The sequence below is a fragment of the Phallusia mammillata genome, chromosome 6 (genome assembly GCF_965637545.1).
Source record: "Phallusia mammillata chromosome 6, kaPhaMamm4.hap1.1, whole genome shotgun sequence".
NCBI lineage: Eukaryota > Metazoa > Chordata > Ascidiacea > Phlebobranchia > Ascidiidae > Phallusia > Phallusia mammillata.
The window spans coordinates 27,029,318-27,043,835 of NC_137257.1; the positions used below are offsets into that span (position 1 = coordinate 27,029,318).

At 38.1% G+C, this 14,518-nt stretch overlaps 2 protein-coding genes across 2 annotated transcripts; both read right to left on the reverse strand.

Annotated features, from left to right (window-relative positions):
- Nucleotides 1-2,903: 2,903 nt before the first annotated feature.
- LOC145234116 (allene oxide synthase-lipoxygenase protein-like) lies at nucleotides 2,904-9,143 on the reverse strand. The gene is made up of 14 exons (XM_080098893.1): nucleotides 9,060-9,143; nucleotides 8,503-8,695; nucleotides 7,831-7,956; nucleotides 7,492-7,743; nucleotides 7,072-7,156; nucleotides 6,680-6,836; nucleotides 5,908-6,162; nucleotides 5,176-5,368; nucleotides 4,896-4,976; nucleotides 4,708-4,826; nucleotides 4,515-4,634; nucleotides 4,144-4,278; nucleotides 3,527-3,625; nucleotides 2,904-3,172 (listed from the first exon to the last, which is right to left on the reverse strand). The coding sequence occupies exons 1-14, from the start codon at nucleotides 9,084-9,086 to the stop codon at nucleotides 2,993-2,995; spliced, it is 2,022 nt and encodes a 673-aa protein (XP_079955019.1). The 5' UTR covers nucleotides 9,087-9,143; the 3' UTR covers nucleotides 2,904-2,992.
- A 2,057-nt stretch (nucleotides 9,144-11,200) lies between these two features.
- Nucleotides 11,201-14,518, reverse strand: LOC145234576 (growth hormone secretagogue receptor type 1-like). Its single transcript, XM_080099288.1, has 8 exons — nucleotides 14,407-14,518; nucleotides 13,869-14,050; nucleotides 13,333-13,497; nucleotides 12,942-13,094; nucleotides 12,536-12,681; nucleotides 11,914-12,025; nucleotides 11,723-11,851; nucleotides 11,201-11,462 (listed from the first exon to the last, which is right to left on the reverse strand). Exons 1-8 carry the CDS (start codon nucleotides 14,482-14,484, stop codon nucleotides 11,201-11,203), a joined length of 1,227 nt encoding a protein of 408 aa, XP_079955414.1. The 5' UTR covers nucleotides 14,485-14,518.

The following is a 14,518-nucleotide window of genomic DNA, read 5'->3' on the forward strand; positions in this document are numbered from 1 at the left end:
ATGTTGTTTAAAGTAGCTCAGAACCATAAACAAACCGACTCTGTTGCTACTTTATATTGCAGGGCATACAGCCTGTTTTGCAGTCAACAGTTGTCAAGCCCAGGGGCTTTAACTTAAACATCATATTGTGGAATCAGAAAAGCTTTTGAATTAAATCGTGCAACTCGTCAACAAATTACAATCTTCGATCGCTCTGCGTGAAAAGTTTAACGAATTGTTTCCTCTCTGACGTTACATTGCAATGTAGCCAACGCACAATGTGGTTACTTTACGTTGCGAAAGAGATATTTGTAGTCAACAACACAACTTAGTCATTCTTTTCTTAAGCAAAAACATTAAAACACGCATATTTTTATCATAGTCACAGATTGTAAATGCGGTGATCGGCCACAAAATTGCAAAGCAGTCAACGTACAATGTGATTATATTTCAGACAGAGTGTTTGAACCACCAACACACCACATGGACTTATATTCTCATATTTCCAAAGGGGTCCCTGAACTTACATATTTTAGGCAACGCTGTTGAAAGTTTGTTCGTAAAGCGCTTTTAAAGAGTTGCCAAAACAGAGAAATACGAACCTAATGCAATTTGTGGTAGAGTAAAAATGCGTGCAGTGCCTTGCAACGCTTTGCGCGCTGATCTCGTCAGGCCACTCAGTTCAAACAACACTAGCTAGGATTCCATCAATTATCGGTTTACTTTACACCACAGAAATTGGTGTTTAGATAAACCGAAGTAAACTTGGCGCACAGTATGCAACGTGCAATAAACATTTGATTGCGTTTTTTGCGACCCTGGTCTCCGCCAATAATGAATTATAAATAACCTTGGTTTAATGTCATGGCATTAATAAGACGTAGCATTTGATCTTTTCATGTCTGGACCTCTGGTTTGATTTCCTGCAAACAATGATTGCTGCGTGCAACGGCCAATATCATTACGTTACATGTAAATACTTTGAACACGTGAAACATGATATCGTCTGTCAAAGCCCAAAATCGATTTGAATATTAACCAGCACTAACTGATTGCTAACAAACGAATCGTATCGTTGATGCGCATTGTGTGTAGTCACGATTTCGATTCGCTAAAGCGTAAAATTGCATGTTGCCGAGCCGAATCGCATTCAAGGTTTTCAGCTTTGCGCAAAAACGATATGGTGGTTATTGTAAAGTGATATACAAACATAAGGCCGCTTAATTGTTAATTTTAAAGTATTTTTAGACTTTTAGTCTATTCTTCCGAAAAAATCTGAATTAATTTGTGTGCAGCAGTTGTTTGCGTCGAGTTTAGACATACCAAATGTATGAATTTGTTTATTGTGAACAGTTAAACCCTCAGGAATAGTTGGAATCTTCATTGCCCAATAGTAATACGTGCTGATTTCTAAGTTTACATACTAAAATTGTATTGCATTCCCAGGCCATGTAGCACATTAAAAAAATCCTTTATATGACTGTACAAATCTATTAAATTTGTTTCATTAGAGTCTCTTGTGCGTTATATGTATAAAAAAACGACTAATTTGTATAACTTTGCACCAGTTGGACGAACAAATTAATGAAATATGTAACTTGGTGTATGGAACGTATGTTCAGCATTAACTACAAATTTCCCCGTTATATTAGGCACCAAATTAAACTAAATACATATGGTTTCAAGTTGACCTATTTGTTCACAAAAGAGTTCTCCTAAGCGTATTGGTGCCTAAGCGCATTCAAACCACCTGTGCCGAGCGCATCGAGAATCGGAGAAGTCTAATACGCTTTGCCTTTTTTCTTTTTCGAAAACGAGAGAAATGCGTATCGAATACGCTTAAACGCTCCATGTAAAGAGGCTTAGTGTGGTCATCTAAGCATTGAATTAGTAAGTTAAATTAACTAGAAGTAACCAAGTATTTATGCTACTTTAGTAAAAAGGAATGCAGATATGAAATGCATTGCTTAAAAATCTTGGAAATTATATTGCGTACAAATACTTTTTACTTAAACACAATTGCCATGAAACTTATATCTAAAAGTTGCTTGCCAACGCGACTTATGAACTGGTTCATTGAGTTGTTTACCAAATCTCTATCTATTCTTACATTGAATAAGTAATTTAACTAGTAGTAACCAAGTATTTTGGCATTTCAGTAAAAGTAATGCAAATACTATAAACTTCACACTCTCCTCTGCTACCATGCGTCTGTAAACTTCTGCACTTTTAACTTTTCTCTACTCGCATTTATTAACAACGAGGCATTGCAAGGGTTTAACCTGAGTCTTTCACAAACTTCAAACTTCAAATATTGACATTCCACATACGAGAGACCACCACAGCCTTTCTCTTCATGCAAACTTAGATATTATTGTTGTTTTGTGCCGCACGGTGGGGCTATAACTGCGGAAGTTTTGTTCATTAATCGTTGTGAATCTTCGGTAAATGAACCCGGTAAGCAGGTAACTTCCGGTAATTGTTAAGTGCTTGAAAAATCTTACGTCACTTCCTCGATATCGAGGTGGTAACCATGGAAACTGTTGCCTTGATTAAAAATGTGATTCAGCGTTAAAAAGCAAAGAATAAAATACGGAAATGTCGTGATTTTCGCATTACACTGTAACTAATGTAATTCTACAGCGCAAATTTATTGTGAATTTAATCAACACAAAGCTCTGATTCAATTTTGTCGCAACTCGGTTTATTTTCGTATTTTGGGGGCTATTTGTTACTGACTCAAACTAACCTTTCATCTGAATGGAATCTCGACAAAAAATTGCAGCCAGAAAAGTTAATTATAGAATACATTTTATTGCAAGTTTTTAAACTTCGCCTCTGTACATCATCAATGAATTTTGTCTTTACCTCACAAAAGCTCTCTGCTGGCATGTTTTTAGCAAGCTACTTTCCAAGTCAATATCCAGTGTAACTAAGTTTATTTCAATGTAATCTAGTTTACGCAACCCAAGCCACCAACAAATCCACGACACAATATTGTTCACTTCAACATTTAGTTGACAATACTTCTTGGTATATTTCCGGGTTGTGACGCAATATACGGATATTCAAGGTTTTCGTTGCGTCTCCGGAATTTTTCACCCAGCTCATCCAGTGAACGCTTGAATGATTTCAGTGTTTCCCGTACAGAATCTTCAACAAACATCGATTCCAGTGTTTCCCCCAAGAAAACCTGTGTGTTGTAAAAAATTTCGCTCAAATTTTCGAAGTGCTTTTTATTGAAATAGTAGCTTTCATAATAAGCTGAGAGATTGATCAGAGAGAATGGGCAGCATTTAACCGGATTCATTTTCGTCCAACCTTCTTTGCAGTCCAGTATTTTAATTGAATTTTTTAGCATCCGCATTTTAATGCTTATTTCGAACGGACAACGGTCATTTAAGAGCAGTTTAAGATGTAACAAAAAACATGTTTGACGTTTTCAAGCAAATTGCCTTTAAAAATTCAGGTGGCTTATGTAATATTATTTAATTCTAATACATAAGCACCAGAACCAGTGCCAGTTTATCTATCTGCTCCAATTAACCTCATCACTGGTGAACTTTGACATACTGTACGAGTATGAGATCATAGTGTTTGCAGCTTTAATGTCAGGAAGCGTTTCCATGATGCGTTCCAATGTGCCCTGCGCGGAAAATACGTTAGTTCAATCGACAATTTAAATTGTAAACCAAAAACCAACTTTCTGCTTGTTCGTAGATACTGACGATGCTGTATTAGCGAAATATATATATCTTTAAAACCAAAGGGTGAACGACTAAGTGGTTTTTCTGAACTAACATCTAAACCAAAAAATGCTCAAATTAAGGCAGGTGTTTTGTGTTTACCGCTGTAAAAAATACCCTTGAGTTTATTTAACGTGTTTCTGAATTTATAAAACTGATACACCTATGCATACAAGACATGGACTTAAAGAGTAGCTTTACTAAGAACAAAATTGTCAGCGATGTTGAACAAAACGTAGACATTTTGTTACACAAACGTTTCGACAAATAACAAGTGGCAATTTTGTTTTATTCGTTTTATTGGTATTTATACTGGTAATTAGATTTGCAGTAATGATGCACCAGAAATAAAGTTATTACATAAAACTACCATGCTATAAAGATGATATATTTTACTCCTGTACATTTATGTTACTACCTGTCCCTTCTTATGCACGGGCAGCCTCATAGCACTTGGAGCATTGGGAACAAACTGGTAAGTTTCCATCTGACCGTTGCTAAGCAATGAGTGCTGGACCGAACTCGTGAAAATAATGATTGTGCAAATGTGGATCTGAAGTACAAAACATAACAGGGTTTAAACACGTGAAGTTTTAGTAGCTGCATGTTTATGTTTTCAAGAATGCCTTGTGTAAAACTCATTTCATTTTACGGAAAGTAAAACTATTTTATCTGTAACCTGAATTCATGGATTTAAATACCGACATGCTGCGAAAAAATAAACGTCCAAAATAGAATTCCACTGTCAATATTGTTTAAGAAGTAAAAAATTTAACTCTTTTATATTACCAACTCATCAGCAGAATTAATATGCTCCGGTACGCCTCTAGTGTTGTCATCTTGCCACCCGAAACCCTCAGTAGCGACATCCAGTGTCCATTCTTGCAGTTCAACGTCACGCTTCACGTCCTGTTACGCGGGAAAACATGTTAGTTTGCAAAATTCGAAGTTATATTTGACCGCTGGGTAGCGCTGTTCTCACCTCGTCACATTCGTAGAAATGGCGGATGACGTCACCAACGTAAATTTGGACGACCTTCCACAGATCTATGACGTCATCACGGTAGTAAAAGTTGGGAAGTAGGTCGGGGTCGAGAAGTCCTGGAGAGGAATAAGTGATTGGGTCAAACATTGAAGATTATTGGGGTAAATATCTACACAAATTTCCACCTTTCCGCTCCAATACTTTGGGAATGTTCAGATCATCAAGATGGAATTTTTCAAAACTTTTTCTCATCAACGACATTGTATCTGAAAAAGTTCTGGTTAATATAATTAAAATAGGAAATAAATGTAAATAATAATAAAATATAAAAAATAGGAAAAACAAAGTTGAAACAATGATTTTATTCGAACGAGATCCCATTGTGTCTGAAAAAAAGTAAATTAAGGAATTTACTTTAAATTTACGAACCAGAAACTTAAAAAAAAGAAATGCGTTCCCACTCACTCAAACTGAGACACTTGTTGACGTCGGAATCTTCGCTGACGTCATCACTTCTTGCTTCCCGGTTGACGTGCGCCACCGTGCGGAGATGTGGTCGCAGTAATTTGTACACTGGGTGGCAGCATGGCAGGTTCCGCATGAGAGCAACGCAGAAAGTTTCACAAACCAGGTTGGTCTGGAGGAATCTGTATTTGGCCTGTGAAGCGTGAATCGTTGTGGAATTAAGAAGGCAATACTTACTACTAACACAAGAACCCACAGTAGAAAAGGGTTGCTAAATTTCGATACATGGCGTAAAGAGCGCAGTTGTTTAAGTTAACAGTAAGACTCTGGGATGGGGCTAGGGACAGTGGTGGGATTCAGCCACCTTGGTTCTTTTGAACCGTCTCACGAAATTTTATAAGATCAGCGAACCGGTTAGCATTACTGGTTACTGTCAATGAAAATATGACTTGTTGTAACAGAACCGGCTGCAAAATATGACTTTTGTGATAGAACCGGCTGCAAAATATGACTTTTGTGATATAAGGGGACTAAATTTAACATAAAGAACTGGGTTGATTTTATTGTTATTCTTATCATGAAAACTCAGACTAACCCTAATAGCCCTAACCGTCAGCATTTTTTGCACAAATTGCGTTTAAAATATTTGCGCGCCACCTACCGGAATTTAGAAAACATGTGTATTGTGAGTTCCTGTGTTAGTAGCTCGACCGATATCTTGGGACAAACTACCTGATGAAAATTCAGTGATGCGGAACGCATAAACATTTTCGCCAACAGCCAGTCGTACTCGACATCAGCCGGTGTGAAAATACTGTCATCATCATTGGGAATGAGTTGAATCGCGATCGGCCTGAACCCGATTTCTGTGGAGTAGTGAAAGAGAGCAATACAGTCTGCGTGAAAGTAGATCGAGTTCGTTTGAGGGTTGTGATTTCGCTTCACATCGACCCCTTCCGTGTAATCTGCGATGTAGATCCGACCCGTCTGTGAAAGAAACAAACCACCAGGTCGAATCGTTGTTATTAAGGTTTGTTTAGGAATGTGAGTATAAATCGAAATTTAAATAATAAGGCAAATGTTTGCGTGTGCTTTTTCCGGCCTAACCTAAATTGCAATTAAAATTTAAACTCCTGGGCATCTGAAAATGTCTTTTCTTGAAACTGTTAGCTTGTTTTATACACAAAATGAAAAACTCTTTCGGTTCAATCCGTTGATATAAGTAACACTTGGTTCCTTTTCAGCTGTTAGATAACTTTTCCTGGCTTTATTTTGATTCACATAACGCCTTATAATACGGTGTAGCTGCAGCGCGTTGCGCCATTATCCAATATCCACCAATCTTGCCCTCACTGTTTTGCGCTCCATGGAGTTTTAACGTTGCGCATCTATTTCCGGCTTGGTGATTATTTTAGATTTAATGCGAAGCGCTCGCTATGTTTTCTCACCAAGCGAAATAAACTTGAATCAACGCAGAGAAATCCCCTCCAACATTTTCACTCACCCGCATTTCAGATTGTAACGAGCACCCTTCAGGTAACAATCGGTCAACATGTTCGTCGCAAATATGACAATATTCCGGAATAACTTTGCAAATTTCGATGTCAAGAGGGGAAACCCCTGTCAACATTTGTCTTCCAACTTCAACGTCGCGTCTCCATCTATTCCATTCATACGCCATAATAGAAAAGGTTCGAAATAATGCACAAATTATTAAAATTACACATTTTAAAGTTTGTATTTTTAGTTGTTGTTTTTTAATTAAAGTTTTGTATTTTTATTCTTTTTTAAAGTTATGACTTTTTAACTGTGTTTGAAACGCCCAAATGCGTGTTGTGCAAACAAGTAATTTGTGGATTTTTCATGATAATAATGGGGTAAAAAACAGTGTTCCACCTTGCTATAAACTTCGGATCTTCAACCCCGATGTTTTTGTAAAGTCTCTTGTAATCTGCTGGTGACTGAAGCTTCTTGAAAAGTCCTGAAACAAAACTTTGTGAGATAAACCACAGAAAAAATAAGTGAAGAAAAAAATGATTTAGTATGCAAACATACTAGAGTTAATTCCCTGAAGCTCTAACTCAGCGTGACATGTATTTGTCGGTATTATTACGGATATTCTTTAGATAAGGCAACAGTTAACAACATCATCAGTGTTGGCAACATGTGGCGCAAAAAGGCTGTAGCGCAAATCCTGCCAACATTCATAATGGGCTTTATGCGCTTTTGTCAGTAACTTAATTTTCAAGATTGCAGGCAAATTAATGTGTATTTAATTACGAATATTTCGGGTAATCACATCACAACCCTGCTGACCTCTAAATCGATTTCTCAGTTCATTCAGGGTCGTTTTCCACGAGTTTTCCTTGCTCTGAATCAGCTTTGCCGTCGTTTCCCTTAAAATTCTCGGTAATACCCCTTCGTCGTCGATATACCGGGGGATTCCCCAACCCATTTCATCTTCGCTACTTGCTCTCTGCTGCCACCGAAATATTTCGCGGTTGCGATCGACTTCAGCTTTGCGAGCGGCGCGAATGTGGTCGTTTGTGACTTTTTGTGGCAAAACCGCTAGTTTGCAAAATCGTTTTGACACAATTTAGTTTGAAATTAAATAAAATAAACATAAAAAACGTATTTCTTTCATAGAAATCGTACCTTCTCCACGCAAAATCACCAATTCTTCTTCCAACCAATCGTAAACCGGAAACTGGTATTCGATTCCTTTATGTTCGACAACTATGTCGTCACAAAGCCACGCGTCTGTCGTGAGACCTTTCAGTTCTGCACAAACAACATCAAATCATGTGATGTGTTTCCGTTTGTTACGTCATTTCCGAGTAGGTGAGTCACGTGACGTAATTAACAAATCATCGAGCGTTTAGTGATCGCGAGTTCCATTGTTAGTTGGTGGATCTGTAACACTCTACATTGTGGTAAATTATATTAAATTGTATTATTTGACACGTGAACTGGGAATCATCCATCTTGTGTAACTTTTATTAAACAGTATATACCCGTGATTTTCAACTAGCTTCGACTTTTCCTAACAACAACCTATTTTTCAAAGCTCAGTGTTCAAACTTGTCTTGCGTTATTCTAACACAGACTAGCGCAGACCGTGGGTTCAATCTTGGCGCATTTTTATCCAAGTTTCGCATAAACGTTAATAAAACATTTATTGCAAAACAACAAAACCCAAACGAGTACTTTGTAACCTGGGACGGTTCGTGAAACTAAATGGCGGTTCAAACTTACTCATACAAAGCATTATTACGTTTGTGAATAAAAAAGCCTTCTTCCTAAAGAAATACATAAAGTTGAGCTTACTGAAGTGAAGCATGACGGGTTGGCCAACTTCGTCATCGTTGTTGTAAACCGAATAACTTTCAACCGAACCTTTCTGGAAATCGTTCTTGAAAAAATAGTCCAGCGGATTCCATTTCGTACATTTACCGTCCGCTCCTACGATCTTCACACACACGGTAGCTATTGTTCCGGCGGAATAATAACGATCGTTTGTCTGCGATGACGAAAAAATAAAATCTGCTTTTCTGGTGTTGTTTAAAATAATCAGCGCTTGTTACATGCAAGGCTTTGCAAGCTTAAAACGGGTTTCCTAACGAGCTTCGTGCAGTCAACCATAGCGCTTGTTACATGCACAACTTTGCAAGCTTAAAACGGGTTTCCTAACGAGCTTCGTGCAGTCAACCATAGCGCTTGTTACATGCACAACTTTGCAAGCTTAAAGCGGGTCTCCTAATATGCAATATACCAAAGCGCTTGTTACATGCACAACTTTGCAAGCTTGAAGTGGGTTTCCGAACATGCAATAAACCAAAGGGCTTGCTGCAGTACTTTGCAAGCCAGAAACCGAAGCCCCTTACCTTAATTGTCAGTTTAAACTCCTCCATTTCTGATCTGCGCGCAGACCAACTATTACTTTGGTTTGTTGTTATTAACCTCCCACCTAATATCAGCCCACTTCCCAAACACGTGAGTCATTTGTGACGTCACACAATGACGACAATCCCCCTTTGTATGAGATAGCTGATGTGCGTGGGTTTCTTTATCCATCGAAGAGTTATTTTATATTTTGGTCAAAATCAAACCACAATCGGACTGTAAACATTTCTTTAAGCAGCAAAGTTTACTCAGTGCAGCTGGTGACAAGATATTGACCGTTACAAAACTTTGGGGCATTACAGGTCTCAGGCCTATGTGTAAACCACGTGTATTGTCTTTAGCTTACTTATTATGCAATGACACGCTTCTGGGCAAACTTCTGCTCATGGTAGCTGCAAAAGTGCAACCTTATCATCTACCAAGCAACTTGTTCCCTGGGCACACTAAAACGCTGAATAATGTGGGTTATGGAATGTCTGTCACTTTGTGGAAACAACTACATGAGAGAACTGGTTCGCCAAGTCCAAGGACCGACAAAGAGCAACCATATAATTACTTCACTATTTAGCAAGCACCATTACGGAAGCAAATTTCAACTATTTGTGTTGTAAAACATAATTTGAAAGGATAATATTCGGTTTCTTTCATTTTTGTTTTACCACAAACAAACTGGTGTTGTTGTTTTCTGTTGTTTGTTTGTGACGTCACATGATATAGCAAAAGATTTTATTTTATTTTTTTGCTGTTGCATACAAAATAAACAACGCGACCAATAATCGGTTATGGCACATTAGGACGGAAAGTTTCAAGTGTGAAGAAAATTTGTGTAAGAAATCTCACACAAAAAGCCACAAAAACAAACTAATTTTTTCCGTATTAAAATCTCGCTTATTGATGAATGAATGTTATGGCCCGTTCCAATAATGAAATATTTAAATGAGAAACACTTTTATGGCAACCCTTTTAATGCAATTAGCTTGGAAATATGAAAATAACTTATGTCAGGCACCAATGGTTGTGTTTGTGAAAAAAATGTGTTCGCCCGAATTTCCCAGTTGTTAACTTTTTAAATAAATCCAATTATAATGAAAATATAATTTCGTGCATTTAAGCTTTAAGGCAGTGGTTCCCAAACTATGCGCCGTGGCACACTTGTGTGCCGCGAGATGTCATTAGGTGTGCCGCAAAAAAATATTGAAATTAAAATCAATCAAGTAGAGTAGTAGTACCAGGTGCTTAGACCACTAGGCCAACATGCTCCACGTCTCTGAGACGTTCAACAAGGCTATTTAACTATGAGAGTGACCTGTATAGCGGCTTTATGACCTCATAGTTAGTGCCTTTGTCAGCTAAAAAAATTATTCAAATGTTCGAAGTGCGCCAATTAATTTTTGTTTTTTCTAAAATGCGCCTTAAAAGAAAAAAGTTTGGGGACCACTGCTTTAAGGTATTGAACTGATGGACTGGCAATGATTTTAAAATCAATCTAAACGGCAAAGTTCCATATTAGCTAAATATTTCGGGGACGTATTTAGGCAGTAAATAAAATAAAATTTTCGCAAAGTGAAATCATAGCAATTGAAAATTCCACAGCTGTTCACGACAAGGAACAGAATATATAAAATTCCGCCTATCACATGCGTTGCCGAATTGTAATTGTTGTAATTTACTAATAAATATTTTTTAGTTTTATTTAAACCAGCGGTTCCCAAACTGGGGTCCGCGGTCCTTTAGGGGTCCGTGAGGCAATTTTGAGGGGACCGCGAGGCGATTGAAGTAATTCTATAATCTTATTTGGCGTCAGTTTGTGCCACTAAATAAGTTTAAATCAAAGTAGAATTGAGAATCGACTGTCTCCATTGCTAAACAATGGCCTTTATTAAATGACAACTATAATAAATGCAATTGTTCGCTCACAATCGTAATGTTTTTGTCCTGTTTGTGATGTCACATGCTGTCTTTGGATGATTATTATGCGCAATTTTGCATAACTGGCTAAAATCCTGCAATCAACTTTCGTTTTTAATGAAATACACATTTAGGCTTAAGGACCGCGAGCCCTCGAAATAATGACAAGGGGACCGTTTAGAAAAAAATATTAAAAAGTTTGGGAACCACTGATTTAAACTAAACTGCTTTCAACCAACGCAAATTTCACGGATAAAAATTGTTCGTGGCCATTTTGATGTGGCGTCGTCAGCCCACTGGGTGTCGCCTTTCTTGGGGTGCGCGGTGACGTGGACCGTCTGCTGACACTAGGGGTCGCTTTTCTGGGGGTACGTGGAGAGGGAGAGCGCCTGCTAACACTAGGTGTCGTCCTTGCAGCGCTCACATTAAGCCGAGCGAGACTAGCGACACTTTGAAGGCGCCGACGGCCGCACGTTCTGCAAAGTGACGTTACAAAGTCAAGTAACACTTAGGTATTGTAATTAATAATTTTTTCTTGGTTTTTAGAGGAGAATTTTTTCTCTAAACAACTTCTGTATTGATTAGCAAACATATTGTATTTGTACAAGCTGTTGCTGCCAGGCATAATATCAATTTATTTAGCTGTTCTGGCAATTGCAATCAAATATAATGGTCAGAAGGGCGTTATAACTTTGATATTGTATTTGTTTCAGAGAATAATACTGGTTACAATTACCTGGCCCTGAGAAGTACATCACGTGACGCTTTTCTCATGTGACCTGAAGCGATGTTGTAGATGAGCGGATTCAAACATTCCGACAAACGAAGCGCGAAGTAAGCGGCCACGTGGAACCAGTAGTCGAACCTGTTCATTGTAACGCGATTGTTGGGAGAACAATAGTGTTGATGACGTCACAATCAACTTACAATGGAGGTTTGTTCTTTTGGCGCGTCGTCCACATGACGTAGGTTGTCATGGGAATGTAACCGAAGAGAAATGATGACGCAATAAGCGCAAGTTGCATCGAAGCTTTCTTTTCTGTGAGTGAAAAGTTTGTAGTGAAATTATCTGTGGCGTCTTTCGTGGATAAAGTGAGCAAGTCTAACATACACTAGGTGGCGTACCGGACCATTGTTGACCTCTTTTGTAAAGTTAGTTAGACCGCTAGTTCATTCTTTTTAAATAAGGTAAGCATCTGCACTATTTGTGCAATTTTTTCAGAAACACTGCTTGGATACGCATGCGAGCACGTGCGCACGGCCTTCAGTGCATTTAAAAAAAAAAGTTACAACGCTAGTAACATTACTAATTTGCAGTTTGCGCACCTAAGGGGAGATGTTAACGAGCTTTGTGCAATTTAAAGTGACATAATTTTGAAAATATATTTGCCAAAGGGCTTTTTAAACACAAAAAAAGTTTAAAATTTCAGTTTTGCCCTCCAAACATTGTTATTATCATCGACTTATTTTTTTTCTTATTTTGGAGATTTTTGCTAAATAGTTTGTTTTACCCAAACATTGTCATCGACTTATTTCGGTTGGAACAAACCTTTTTTTCTCCTCAATTTGCTTTTGAAATGCGCCTTAAAGTAAAGTTCTTTGACGAGCAACATAGAGGTACAGGTAAGTAAGATGAGCGGAGCGATCATAAAAGTGGATGAGGAGAAGGTGTAATAAATTAAATGTTGTTCAATTCTAAAAAGTAAATATCACCAAAGTTAAACAACCCAACTCAAATGTAAAAAAATTGCCTGATAATTATTTTAACTTGGGTTCAAAAGTAAAAGTCTAACTTCGAAACGCTTTTATTTAGGCCCGTGATATGAACTTTATTAACACAAAGCTGATTAGAGGTTACTCTAGTTCAAACAGCAATTATTCAAGTGTTAATTATTTGTTTAAAATCCTGCTATCGCTAGTCAGTCACGTCACAAATCCACTGTTGCGTGACGTACCCGTGTTCACTCAGCCGTATCGAGCACATCGGCCAACTGCTTGAAACTCGACCTTCCGTAACTTTAGGCGTGGATTCGTAGAAATAACTGAACACGAATCCGCCAAAGACGATCGCAAGAATCCAGAGAACGATCAGCCATAATTTAACCGTCCTGAAAAACCGCATTTCACGTAAGAGGTCAGGGGTTCAAATCCCGCCTGAACCTAATCATATTTTCTTAAAACGAATGCGTCTGATGGCGGACTCAGGTTGCAGTAAATTATATTTGCATTGACCGAAACAAAATATTTCAAGGAAGAAAAATCAGCAAGGTAACCTAATTAACAATCAAATTGTCTGAATTTTGACGCAGATTATTTCGACCTGGAAAGGCTTGTTCGTTGTTGTACCTTATTTTTATGGTTTCGAATCGAAGCGGCCATTTGACCCCGATTAACCTCCAAACGGCGAATGACGCAATGTGTAGTGACGTACAGTATGACGTAGATTCATCGGTGAACCAGAAGAGTTTGCAGAGAAATTGTCCCCATTTCCAGTCATAAAATCCCCAAGTTCTGAAAAGTAAATATTAAGTTTTAATGAGGAAAGTAATGGCCCAAATAGACGTAAAACGTTTGAATAATGAAGCATGTCATAGTTAGACATTGTTTGGATCTTGTGTGAGGTAACATTGGTATAATTCAGTGGTTCTCAAAGTTTTTTGTTGCGACGCCCCTGGACAAGTTTTTCTGGACTTGCGACGCGCCAGCAAATAAAAGTTAATGAGGAAACTTATTATTAAAGTTGTGTTTATTAATACAACAACAAAAAGTCACGAAACGAAACTATTCTGCGACGCCCTTGGAAAATTGAAACGACGCACCAGGGCGTCGCGACGCACAGTTTGAGAAATACTTGTAATTGTTCAGCTTCGATTAATTCCCACCTCCTGTACAACCAGAGTGGCGACGCGATGCACCCTGAGACGAGGTCGGACACAGCGAGACTGAGGATAAAGAGGTTGCATTTTGTCAACATCCCATTGTGGATTGTGATTGCGAGGATTGTGAGGAGATTTCCAAACGTGCTCCAAACCCACAAAACTCCGACAACCACTGCTATCGCGATCTGAAAGTTAAGAGGGAAAGTTTGAGAATGAAAATTGTGGGGAGCTGAGTAAGATTGCTTTATAATTGCGAGCTTAGCTGAAATTAGTAACACAGATTGCGTGAGGCTTGGATTAGTTGTTAAGAACAGTAACTAAATTCAACGTAACTTTAAAATATTCTTGTCAAATCCACAAAAGATCATCTGTTTAACTAGGTGGGCTGTATACAAGTAACATTTGCTTTCCCGATTTTTGAGCAATAACTACTTTTCGTTTTTGACTGGTTAGTATTTAAACGCCTGTAAGCAATGTATGCAACAATGGTAGCGCAGTTGCGTGTTGACTTAGCGAAGTAACCATTAAAACTTATCCGAACCTGTTGATCCTCTGTAGCTGGCGAAGTTCCGTTGTGGAGAAACACGACCGTCGGATTTGTCGAAACAGAATAATTCATTTCTGACACAAAAATATTAAACTGAACACAGACA

Bases quoted from the DNA above. Each gene is read 5' to 3' on its own strand.
- LOC145234116 (XM_080098893.1), bottom strand. From the start codon at position 9,086: ATGGAGGAGTTTAAACTGACAATTAAG. The intron at 4,827-4,895 runs GTGGAAATTTGT...ATTCCTCTCCAG, and splicing joins CAAAGTATTGGAGCGGAAAG to GACTTCTCGACCCCGACCTA. The intron at 3,173-3,526 runs GTTAATTGGAGC...TACAACACACAG, and splicing joins CAAAGTTCACCAGTGATGAG to GTTTTCTTGGGGGAAACACT.
- LOC145234576 (XM_080099288.1), bottom strand. From the start codon at position 14,484: ATGAATTATTCTGTTTCGACAAATCCGACGGTCGTGTTTCTCCACAAC. The intron at 13,498-13,868 runs GTGGGAATTAAT...TTTACTTTTCAG, and splicing joins CCACTCTGGTTGTACAGGAG to AACTTGGGGATTTTATGACT. The intron at 11,463-11,722 runs GTAATTGTAACC...GTCACTTTGCAG, and splicing joins GATGTACTTCTCAGGGCCAG to AACGTGCGGCCGTCGGCGCC.